Source organism: Patella vulgata, chromosome 2 (genome assembly GCF_932274485.2).
Source record: "Patella vulgata chromosome 2, xgPatVulg1.2, whole genome shotgun sequence".
Taxonomy (NCBI): domain Eukaryota; kingdom Metazoa; phylum Mollusca; class Gastropoda; family Patellidae; genus Patella; species Patella vulgata.
Genome location: NC_065880.2, coordinates 76460409 through 76472648, shown reverse-complemented (window position 1 = coordinate 76472648; position 12240 = coordinate 76460409). Strand labels below are relative to the sequence as shown.

Below are 12240 nucleotides of genomic sequence, written 5' to 3'. Positions count from 1 at the left end.
CCCGTTTCCATCGCGTGACCATGACCAAATCTGCAGGTGGCCTTAATATTTAGATCTGACCCTACTTTTATATAACAACATAATATACCATTTGCCGTGTGTTTTTTTTTTTTTTTTTTACTTAACCGAGGTACAGAATAAGTAGGAAATATTTCAACGGCTTCGAACACGGACAATCAATAAATACAATAAAGACAAAAATAGTATAGTTTATAAAGTAAACAACATAATAACTAAATGGCGTTGCTATGGAAACGTGGTATCAGGTGTTTCGAAAATAATATGCCACTTCTATATCGCGCATGACACGCATACTAGGGTAAATGGCGGTCACTGTGGCTCAGTGGGGGATATTTCTGAGCAGTGTCCTATTGTCAGTGTTGAATGACCTCATTTCACATGGTGTATGTCCGTCCTCATTTGATCTGTTGGTGCAAAAAGACAGGAAGTTAAACTCAATTTCATTTCCATGCAATGGAGTAAACAGAGAGAGAGAGAGAGAGAGAGAGAGAGAGAGAGAGAGAGAGAGAGAGATGGTTTAACGTCCACTCGACACGAACTAAGTCATTTCGGGACTAACATAATGGTTCATTCTTATTTCAATAATCCGCTTGCGCGTAGGGGTCTTTAGTGCGGGGGGGGGGGGGGGCGGGGCGGAGGATCCGAAAAAAACCCAACTAGATTGGACAGGTGAGCCTACTCCTTGTCACGTACAACTGGGGAATCGAAACCACGCCAGTTGATTCAATGACAGACCTTATAATACAGCGCCCACGTGCTAACCATTCGGTAAATACAAAAAATAGCCTAGTGAACCTACGGGTAAATTTATTTTTACGACGATATAATAACGTTGACTTGAATTCGAAATATATTTTTAACTACACTGTATAACTGAATTACCACATATAATATTAATTATTTATTTACAACACACATACAATAATATGTTAGCTACATAATTACATCATGTTAGATATTTAATTACGGCACACAATCTTAACTATTTAACTACAATACACAATCTTAGCTATTTAACCAACGCACACAATCTTAGCTATTTAACTATAATACACAATATTAGCTATATCTAACTACGGTACCCTAACTACCACACACATTGTTAGCTATATAACTACCACATACGATGTTAGCTATTTAACTACATGGTATCACGTGTTCCAGAAAGCGTACAAAAGCACAAAGAATAATGAAAGAATACAATATCAACGATGGAATTTTTAAAAAGAGTTCTAAATAAAATGAACACACTTCACCTCACACACGAAAATCGTCACTTTATATCCAGCTAAATGATGCTACATAATAGACCTGGTTTTGGGAAACCGAAAATATTCGCCAGTTTATCTAAACAAGTCAATCAGTTCTTCTTCAAAACAGCGTACAAAGTCTAATTTTATATTTAATTTTAAAAAGACAATTTCGTTTAAAGTTCAAATTTATTTATCTTTGAATATTGCAACATTTTCATAATCAGGAGTTTTTTTCAAACGTGAGTTATTGGCCTTCGATAAATTTCGGCTAATCTTGTTCTTGTGATTCACACCGCGCGGGTTATTTATATCATCTTCTGAAGATATGTCGCGCTTTTCGCACTCACTGTCCGCGATTCCTTTAACTGCCTCACCGATACCATCAAAAGGCATGTAGATATTGTCAGAGCTGCCTACTACCTCAGAATCGTTCAGGTGATTGTACACATTTTTAGTTTTAGATGGAGCAGAGTTGCTGTCCTTTAATTCGTGCCAATGATTGTAATTAATACGTTCCGCTACAATCGAAGACGCCATACTATTACAATAAACGTTCATATTTTCTGAATCAGTGGCCTCGCCAACATTGTTGTAAACGTGTTCATCTGTATCAGCTTCTGAGTTAAAGTTCTTGGAATTATGCAAATGATTATTCCTGTAATTAACGCTGGTCGATGGCCCACAAAAGTCGATGTACGTAGAGTTATCGTTTGTTGTTATTATGGCATAGTTATTAGTTACATAAGCTGGATTGGATATGCCCAGTTGTTTATCTTTTATAATCCTCCTCCTCCTCCTGAAATAAATGGCATATATACATCTAGAGATTGTTGGAGTATTTTGATACACTAAGGACTCATTCGGCGAGGCCATGCAATGCAATTCGTTCGAGGGGCTTAAAGCGGCATTATGGAAGATTAGATAAAGAGCTGACAGTTCCTCGCTATAATAGTTAAAAAAAAATAGATAATGTAAATGAAATATGCTGAAAATTTCAGTCAAATTACTTCACTCTGAGCCACGAAATTCTCATTTCAATTTCACGTTAGCCTCGATTGTCATTGTTACCGTTGTTACGATAATAAACAAAGATTCGATTATCCATTTTTTACGGTTAAACAGCAGATCGGATTCAAATCTGTTAAAATTGGAGGCATCCGATGGCATTAAGAGTTGATTATGGTCTTGTCGTGTAAATCAATGTCTAATTTCAATTACAAATAGTCTATATAACACTTAGGGCCTAAAGAAAGGCCTGCAATAGGCAGATTTAGCTCTTGCATAATGCATGTTTAACGAAGTCGATATCTCATACAAAATCATGTTTTCTGGGGAAACTTGCCAGAAGTGTCAATTGTGGATAGTCCATTATAGGGTGGGAATGGGAGGGCTGCGAGCACGGAAATTCCTCACCCCCATCCCCTTGGTTAAATGGTTAAAGCGTAATCGTGCGTTTGGAGATACTATGTCTGTACTAGCTTCTGATAATAGGCTGTCGTTATGACCACGCCCAATCCCAATCCGCACAATAGTTATGAGCAGCTAGGCGCTACCTATGGCCATACATAGAGCATTAAAACGTAATGTGGTAGAAACTCAAATTTCTGTTAGGACAATGTAAGCGGTTTTGCATAACTGTGGTGGAGTTGGTGTGTGTGTGTGGGGGGGGGGGGGGGCTTCTCGTCATCTGAACACTATTTTCATGTCAGACCATGTCACGTTCGGGTCGTGTGTGGGTTTTCAAACATTTATTTGGGGTGTGGGGGCGGGTCGCTGTTAAACCATTACACCATAAATAAGATTATAAACCTACCGTTTAATCAAGATAACCAAGATAACTATTGCTAAAATACAAATGACCGCAACGATTCCTGTAATAATCCCAACAGTTACACCATAATCTATATATAAAAGACGAGAAATATATAAATAAACGAACACAAAATAAAAAAACGAACAAAGGAAAATTAGCAAAAGATGCAGTATTGAAACCAATAGCAATAAGAGAGAGAGAGAGAGAGAGAGAGAGAGAGAGAGAGAGAGGGGGGGTGTAACGTCCACTCGACATAAACTAGGTCATTTCGGTACTAACATATTTAAATAAATCGCTTGCGCGTAGGGGTCTTTAGCAGTGGGAGGAAACCGGAGGACTTCGAGAAAACCACGCCAGTGACAGACATTATGATACAACGCATACGCGCTATCCATTCGATCACCCCACCCCCACCCGCTCCCCTTGGAAACTAATAAGGGAACCTCGCCACATTGTTAGGTGTAATCAGTAATTATATTGAAATAGAAACTTGGTACTAGTATGGAGAAATTGGAGACGGTCCTGCCCATATGGCATATGTGGATTGAGCGTTAGGTTTAAGAATTTGGGGGAGAGGTCAAGTCTCCACATAAGCACTGACCTAGGATGACGTTATATTTACAGGTAGCCTACTTACTAGGTGACGTCATTTCTGAAGCATCTGGTTCAACGGTGTTAACTGTGAAATCTGTTATATTGCTAGTATGATTTGCCGACGATGTTATCATACTGCTTGGATTGCTTGAAGCATTTGATTGGGACATGTCAGTTGTGTTTGGTGATAGCGTCTCGTGGGTTGATGGAGGGGAAGCAATAACAGATACTTGTGGTGTTGTTATCGGATATGAAGCTGAAAGTAAAACAAATTTTGTTCTAGGTCAATCAATGTTGAGTACAAGTAAACCAGCTTAATTTCTTTTTTAACGATTATCAAAATCCCAGTTAAAGATAAATTATGGGAGATTAGATAAAGAGCTGACAGTTCTCACTTTAATCGTTAAAAACTAGATAATGGAAAGTAAATTTGCTGAAAATTTCAGTCAAATTAATCCACTCTGAACCGAGAAGTAAGCGATTGAAATTTCGTCCTAGCCTCGATCCTCATTACTAAAGTCCGTACCATAAAAAAACATAGTCTCGATTATCCATTTCATGATTAAATTATAAAGAAAGACCTGCAATGGGCAGATTTAGCTCTTGCATAATGTATGTTTAGCTCAATAAGGAGTTTACCGTAGCTTCTCGTTATGGTGTCATCTTGTGTAATACTATACAACCTTTTTGGGTGCAGACAGTTGAACGGACAGAAATATATAAATAGACCTGTGAGTATATTAATGAGTTGTTTTTACGACATTCTTTCTTCAAAGCCTAACGTGAAACGAAGACGGATTTATTGAATTTACAACACGCGACGTCATCAGAATCAATGTACCAAGATGGCGTGACGGTCGTTTTAGTCTATTTATATATTTCTATGGTTGTACGTATCTCGTAGGCCTATATTCAGCAGCCTTTCTTCTACAATCAACCTGGAGACGAGGAGCAGTCCATTTGCTGATTACACTATTTTGCTTGAATACACTATTTTGCCTATAACGTTTTTTAGGACTTCGAATTCTGTCTTATGGTTTGGATTGTTCGTACTTGGTTTTATTTTATTTAAACGATTAAAAAACAAACTGACCACTTTATCCCAGATTTTTCGCTATAGTTCCCAGCTATACTTCATTGAATTTCAATTGTTAGGGGTTCTTTTATGTGTACGCCAACGTGTTCACGGGACCTCTATTTTCGTCCCACCCAAACAACTAGACACTGTGCCTCGTTAAACCATCCGTTCTACACTGACAAGCGGAAACCACGCTGGAAAAGCCCAAGAAACTTCTCAGGTCAATCGAACCAGGAACTTTCTGGATAGTAAGAAAATGTCCTAGTACTGAGTCATCGTAACCCCAACTCCATAACGAGACATAAAGGGTATGCTTGATTCTCAATCCGGAACGTCCCGAATTGATATAATTGCAATCGATTGGCGTGGAATTTAGTCCTGTCACAATTCTGTCAGCCCCTACGACTGAGGTGGTGTGGGTAGAATCGTGACGTAATTAAACACAATGAATATGCTTCAACTGTCATGATTGGTCGATATATTTCTTATGCAGTCGAAGCATGCCTTGTAGCCCAAAATTCAACTTTTAACTCGATTGTCACTATTTTGGGCATTTAGAGAATTCAATTCCGGAACGTTCAATCGAGAATTTACGTAGTAAATAAATGCAAAGGGGAGATTACCTTGTCTGCAGTCATACATAATACGGGTGTAGGTATATTCATCATAATCTCGCCTCCAAAGCCTCCAAAGCCTATTACAGCCAGGAAAAATCGTTGACTTAGGTGAATGAAAAAAGCACTGTTCACGTCCATTGCACATTGAAGTAAGATCGCTCAGATGATCTCTCTCGAAGGTTTTCGTACATTTTGTATCCATTAGTTGCCAGGAATGTGAGTTCGAATGATCATCTGGACAGTTTCTTAAACAATCCTGTCGCCCTTTGGTAAAGCCGTAGTCCGCCGAGTGAAGAAAAATTCTCTCGCCAGGAGCACATTGTAATATATGCGTGTAGCAGCTAACGTAAACCTGACTTTTACATGCGTAACTTGTCTTTATATCTAATCAAAAAGAAAGAAACAGAAATATGAACAAAGGCCTAATCTGTGCTAATCCTTTCGTTAACCCTTGTTCGTCACTGCCAAAATAGGCCAAAATGGCCCCGCAGTGAATCTTACCAAAGGAGCCGCAATAGCTCAGTGAGTAGGGCGCTGGCTTGTAAACTTAGAGGTCCCTGGTTCGATCCCGGTGTAGGCCGATAATGTTTCTCGGGATTTTCTGAGGTGGTTCTCCCTTGTCGGTTGTGCAAGACGGGGGAACTGGCTGGGAACGACGTCTGCTCATTCGGGTGGGTGGTAATGTTGAGGCCTCATGTACACGTGCGCGTGCGCGTTGAAGATCCCTTGAAGTTGGAAGTTCGTCCTAGCGTCGCTGCCAGAGCACAATTTCCCTCGTAGTCAACTCGTCCAGATGGAGCAAAAAAAAAAGCATGTTAATCCCCTTTTTATTATCGAATCTTACCCAGACGGCTCGGTAATTTGGGAACTGGTGTGCATATATGGATAGTCATTGTTTATTCATTGTTTTAGGTTATATGTCGTCTCCAGGACTACACACATAGTAATGGGCATGCAGAGGTTTTAATAATTATTTGATAATATATATCATTTCCATGACTTCATTCATAGCAATATGCAACGGAACCAGCGTTGCACGCGACGACGCCATTAAGACACTGTGGATGTAATGTGGGTCGTGCTAAATGATAAGGCCAGCTCAATTTTTTGCCATAGCTCACGAGATGTAAATAGGGCTAGCGCTGATCCCAAAACCCTGGACCTAGCCCCAATGCTTACCCTAACCTTAACCTACAATCTCGCCAACAATCACGTGCCCTAACCTTATTTGCATCTCAAGGACCTTGACAAAAATTGAGCTGGTCTTAACAAACAGATTTAGCCGATGTAATATGGGTCGTGAACGTGATGAATGGATCCTGGACCCGGTTTCTCGAAATTTTAACTAAAGATAAAATCCAATTTTAGTAGATACTTCAATTCTGATTGTCTAAGCACTAAAATCTAATATTACCCAGTCAAATTACTTAAATTTGGATTTTATCTTAGTTAAAAGTTCGTGAAACAGGTCCCTGGTATTTAGCTCAAGTGTTCAATAATATAAAGGTCAACAAGAATCAATTCCCACCAGGAGAACACTTACCAAATTCAAACGAACGAATTTAATTCTTAAGAAAAGGGCAACGACAAGCACGCTAGCCAAAATTGGTACCAGCTAATAAAATCACAAAGCATGTATTTAGTCAACCGGGGGTTGGGTGGCTGAATGGTTAGCGCGTGCGCGCTGTACCATAAAGTCTGTCATTGAGTCAACTGGCGTGTTTTCGAATCCCCGGTTGTACGTGGCAAGGAGTAGGGTCGCCTGTCCAACCTCGTGGGTTTTCTCCGGGTTCTCCGGTTTCCTCCCACTGCTAAAGACCCCTACGCGCAAGCGAATTATTGAAATAAAATTAAACCATGTGTTAGTCCCGAAATGACCTAGTTTGTGACGAGTGGACGTTAAACCCCATCTCTCTCTCTCTCTCTCTCTCTCTCTCTCTCTCTCTCTCTCTATTTAGTCAACTGTGGCGACTTCGATTTTAGAAGGTTATGTTAGCACGAAGTATGGTATACTGAAACTGCCTTGATTTGTATTTCGGACTCGCACTTAGCCCTAGTTTCATTGTTGTATTTAAACAACTTAGTTGGCTTCTAGAAATCCTAGTCGAAATTACAAATAATGACTAAGGTTGTGCATACTGTAGAGTATGCTTACTATTCCAGAACACCAGGTGACACTTCTGATTTTTTTTTAGTAGCGCACCTGAGTAGTGCATCAACCTAACAGCTTTCGCCGTGTGTTTTTCTTCCATGATTAATTTTAAATGCAAAAGCATCCAAAAGTTATGTTTATTTTTAAAAAAATAATTTTCATCTAATATGATGAATATAACAAACCTGAAGTAGTGGACGATGACAAGTGTAGCAGAGTAAATAACAAAACCACTTCCTTCACTTCCATCGTCTATTGTATATCCTACAATAAATGAGCGTATATCAATCATAATTAAAGATTGGTTCCCAGAAATGTATTTATCAGGTGGTTACTTCCAATAAAAGTATGGCAATTTTGGTATATATGGAAAGTACAGAGTTTCAATCTTACTAGAAAAATACTGGATTCCCCGAAAAACATTCATGGAGCGTATACAGGACAAAAATGTAAGGGTTCCCCTAATCAACAGCCCGAGGGTTAGGAACTTCTGCACGCGTGATATCAAAGGTCGCTTGAGCGCTTGATGTACGAGTTGATAAACTTTATGAAGAGTTAGACGTACAATACTTTCTGAGATAAAAATGACGGAAAAAGACGCGGGTTGCGGATAATCCGAGAATTTAATTAGGATTCGATATTTGTAATAAATAGTAAGCGATTAAAGACAACATCGTCTTATGTATGCAATGAATTCTCCTCTGACTCCCAAGACGTGACGTAAACACGACCTGGTTTGATCGAATTTTAATAGCAGGGCATTCCTTCGCAATTACAATGTCTGAGAAGGATTTGAAGCATAATTATGACCAATTAATTAGTTTGAATATGTTTTTGGTCCATATATACCATTAAATCACCCAGTTTGTACGCGGGAACCCATTTTTAAGATCTCTGTACTTCATTTCCATTTTTCAGGAAATACCAAATTTCCATCGCTTAATCCACATCCAATCTGATTAAAACACAGATCCTATTTTTTTGTTTTGTTTTATATAGTTCAAAATTTTGTTTTAATTGTCTTCATCGAAAGCTTAAAAAACAAAACGAAATATATAATATCTCTATTTTAACCAGATTAATCCACGCTAAAATGTATTCAAATTGATTTTAGTTTGGATTAAAATCAGTCCCTTCATAAAAGTGTAGAGAAATAAATTCGTAGATGGCTTTAGCATATATTGACCATGTCCTATATGTATCGCCTGCAGTGGTTAGTGCTAAATGATAAGGCCAGCTCAATTTTTCGTCAAGGGTCACGAGATGTAAACAGGGCTAACGCTAATCCCAACCCTAATCCTACCCTGAACCTAGCCCCAATGCATACCCTAACCCTAACCTACAATCTCACCAATAATCAGGTGCCCTCACCTTATTCACATCTCGGCGACCTTGACAAAAATAGAGCTGGCCTTAACAAACCGATTTAGCGGTCTGGAGTGCAGTGGCACACATCGATGTGGGTTAATTGAAGTATTAGAAATATAAATAAAGGTGAAATATTTTCTATTTAGTGTCTAAATGGGAATAAAATGAGTAAAAGGCATAATTCCGCCCGGGCCAGTTTACGTTATGTAAACAGTGCACGCGCCATCGAGCCAATGAATGACGCCTTGTGATGGGACGTCACGTGTAGGGGGCATTTGAACTTATAAGGGTCAGTCATCTTCTACAGTGTTATAGCATCTTTACTTTTTAGTACCGGGAGAAACTCCTTTGGATGAAATTTTACCTTGGACGCTACCCTGCAAAAGGTACCCAATAACTCTGTGAAACAGATTGGTACAGTGGATGCTGAAAGTTGACAACTTTTTAATGAAAAATAATATTTGTTTGTTCTAAACGGAAATGGGCCATGTCTGGACCGATGTTTCTGTTAGAGATTAAACTTTCACGATAATGAAGTTTACAATGGATTTAAATGGCGATCAGAGACGTTAATGAAATAATATAATCGGAATAATATGAATTCTTGATTGATATTTCGGAAAGGACGGTCCGATCCATCAGTGTGAAGATCAACTAGAGAGTTTAAACCGCGAACATCCTAAAATAATAGAATAATCTCTGAAGTTGTTGACGTCGACAGTTGTAAATCAGGGTCCTGTTTCTCCAAATTTTAGTAGATACTTAAATTTTGATTGGCTAAGCACTAAAATCAATCTAATATTATCCAATCAAATTACTAAAATCTGTATTTTATCTTAGTTAAAATTTCGTGAAACAGGCTCCAGAGCAATTAGAAAATGTCATACCCACCCACCCCTTTTTCCGCCCCGACTCCCACAAACTTATAAAATGATCATTAGCAGCAGCCAACTGGTTTCTAAAAATGCTAGCAGGATATAGAGTATAAATCAGTAAAGTATTTCTAGGATTTAAACAGGACAGTAGACTGTGTCGAGTGCCATCGTTGTGTGCATCATTGTGTGTTGTAATCAATCTTTGAGATTTAAAGTAAATGTTTTTATAGGAAAATAAAACGAGAGTTCTAACCAGTATAATTCACAAATTCTTGAAAACGCACTATGTAAGATTTGGTTAAGAGTTGATAGTTCTCACTATAATAGTTTAAAAAAAAAACCAAAAAAAAAACCCCAAAAAAAAACAGATAATAAAATATATGTTGACAATGACAATGCCCAATTAGTTCATTCTGAGCGGAGTTATGGCCGTTTACAGAACAGTGCTACAGTATCTTCGACTGTCATTGCTACTGTTGTTACGATAATAAACAAACTCTCGATTATCAACTTTTAAATTAAATTATTTACTACCAATCGTGTTTGTATCAGTTTTTTTGCGATGTTGGTGTTTAAGATTTGCAAAATATTGAAAAATGTTTAGAGATTTTCGCTGAAAAAAATAAGTTCGTCATCACAATGGAAATGAAAAGAAAAATAGTGAAAAATACTTCAGTAGATTGTTGTTGTTTGTTTCGTTAAGATAAGAACAATCGAATGGTTCTCGAGAAATGCTCCGGGGGGGATCGATGATCATGAAAATACCCTAATTTTGTACATCAAAAAGAAAAAATGAAAGTGTATGATGAAACAAGAGAGAGAGAAATGGGGTTTAACGTTCACTCGACACAAACTAAGTCATTTTGGGACTAACATATGGTTTAATTTTATTTTAATAATTCGCTTGCGCGTAAGGGTCTTTAGCAGTGGGGGGAAACCGGAGGATCCGGAGAAACCCCACGAGGTTGGACAGGCGACCCTACTCCTTGTCACCACGTACAACCGGGGAATCGAAACCCCGCCAGTTGACTCAATGACATCGGTCATCCAACCCCCCTGTTGTTTGGTAGAAAATTTCGTTAAGATAAGAACAATCGAATGGTTCTCGAGAAATTCTCCGGGGGCGATCGATGATCATGAGAATACGCCTAATTTTGTACATCAAACAGAAAAAATTAAAGTGTATGCAGAAACAAAAGAGAGAGAGAGAGAGAGAGAGAGAGAGAGATGGGGTTTAACGTCCACTCGACACAAACTAGGTCATTTTGGGACTAACATATGGTTTAATTTTATTTTAATAATTCATTTGCGCGTGGGCGTCTTTAGCAGTGGGAGGAAACCGGGGGACCCGGAGAAAACCCACGAGGTTGGACAGGCAGGCCTACTCCTTGTCACGTACAACCGGGGATTCGAAACCACGCCAGTTGACTCAATGACAGGCCTTATGATACAGCACGCACGTGCTAACCACTCAACCATCCAACCCCCCATGCTGAAAAAAAAAAATTAAAAATCCGAATATCATAACAAAAGGCATTACTTCAGCGATACTGAAAGGTTTTCGGGTTTTGCTGTGGAGGAAAAACAAATGGACGGAAGGCTGAACTGACGAACAGAAAAAAGCGTTTGATAGCTAGATAAACATTAAAATTAATTAGACCACTGCGACACCCATCCCATAAAAATCATGCTAATAAAAAGAGGATGGACGGACTCGCAACTATCCCGGTTTCTAATCCACAACTCCAAACAAATAATTATCTTTTATCATATTTAACTCTTATGAGCAAAGTATTCGTTTTACATTCCTTGATAATTATCTAATATCAACTTACCGAGTTATTCCGCGTGTGATTTAACAGATAAACGCTGACTTTCTCTGTCGTTTATAGATGGGTTCAAATAATGACTCGTCACATGACAGGAGGATATCACAATCTTCATTATGTTATTGAAGGACAGGAAATTTCGTGACTAATGTAAGTATGAGAGGGGGTGACATGAGACATATCATTAAGTATGCACTTTTCATAAATTTAATCCAACGCTGACGTCATAGTTTGATGATATCGTGATGGGATGAAATTGGGATTTAAGAATCATTATGACAAAAAAAATGGAATAGGGTTATCTAGCGAAACTATTCATTAGTTATGAACGGTTGATGTTAAGCGTTACAAGACGGTTACAGACTCTCCGAAGGTTAGGTCTAGATATGGTCGACAACTTTTTCACAGGGGGGTGGGGGCGAAACTTTCTGCAGGGGGGTGGGGGGCTTTGCCCTCCCTGTCTCCCCCTCCCCCTAGTTACGGACCTGTCTGCAGATTTCCTCATGCACACGAGATGTAAAAAGGTCTAGCGCTAACCCTAACCCACAATCCTCGACCACAATCACGTGCTTTAACCCTGTTTACATCTCGTGGCCTTGATGAAATCTGCAGGTGGCCTTAATATTTAGACCTGACCTTC

General features: G+C 38.8%; 1 protein-coding gene across 1 annotated transcript; it reads right to left on the bottom strand.

Annotated features, from left to right (window-relative positions):
• Window positions 1-647: 647 nt before the first annotated feature.
• Window positions 648-11723, bottom strand: LOC130010856 (uncharacterized). Its single transcript, XM_056098979.1, has 6 exons — window positions 11607-11723; window positions 7714-7792; window positions 5383-5760; window positions 3725-3937; window positions 3088-3175; window positions 648-2070 (listed from the first exon to the last, which is right to left on the bottom strand). Exons 2-6 carry the CDS (start codon window positions 7775-7777, stop codon window positions 1461-1463), a joined length of 1353 nt encoding a protein of 450 aa, XP_055954954.1. The 5' UTR covers window positions 7778-7792; window positions 11607-11723; the 3' UTR covers window positions 648-1460.
• Between the last annotated feature and the right edge of the window lie 517 nt (window positions 11724-12240).

Excerpts from the sequence above, each read along its gene's own strand:
- LOC130010856 (XM_056098979.1), bottom strand. The coding sequence starts at position 7,777 with ATGGAAGTGAAGGAAGTGGTTTTGTTATTTACTCTGCTACACTTGTCA. Across the intron at positions 3,176-3,724 it reads TTCAGAAATGACGTCACCTA|ATTATGGTGTAACTGTTGGG; the intron begins GTAAGTAGGCTA and ends TTTTATATATAG. Across the intron at positions 2,071-3,087 it reads TTGGTTATCTTGATTAAACG|GAGGAGGAGGAGGATTATAA; the intron begins GTAGGTTTATAA and ends CATTTATTTCAG.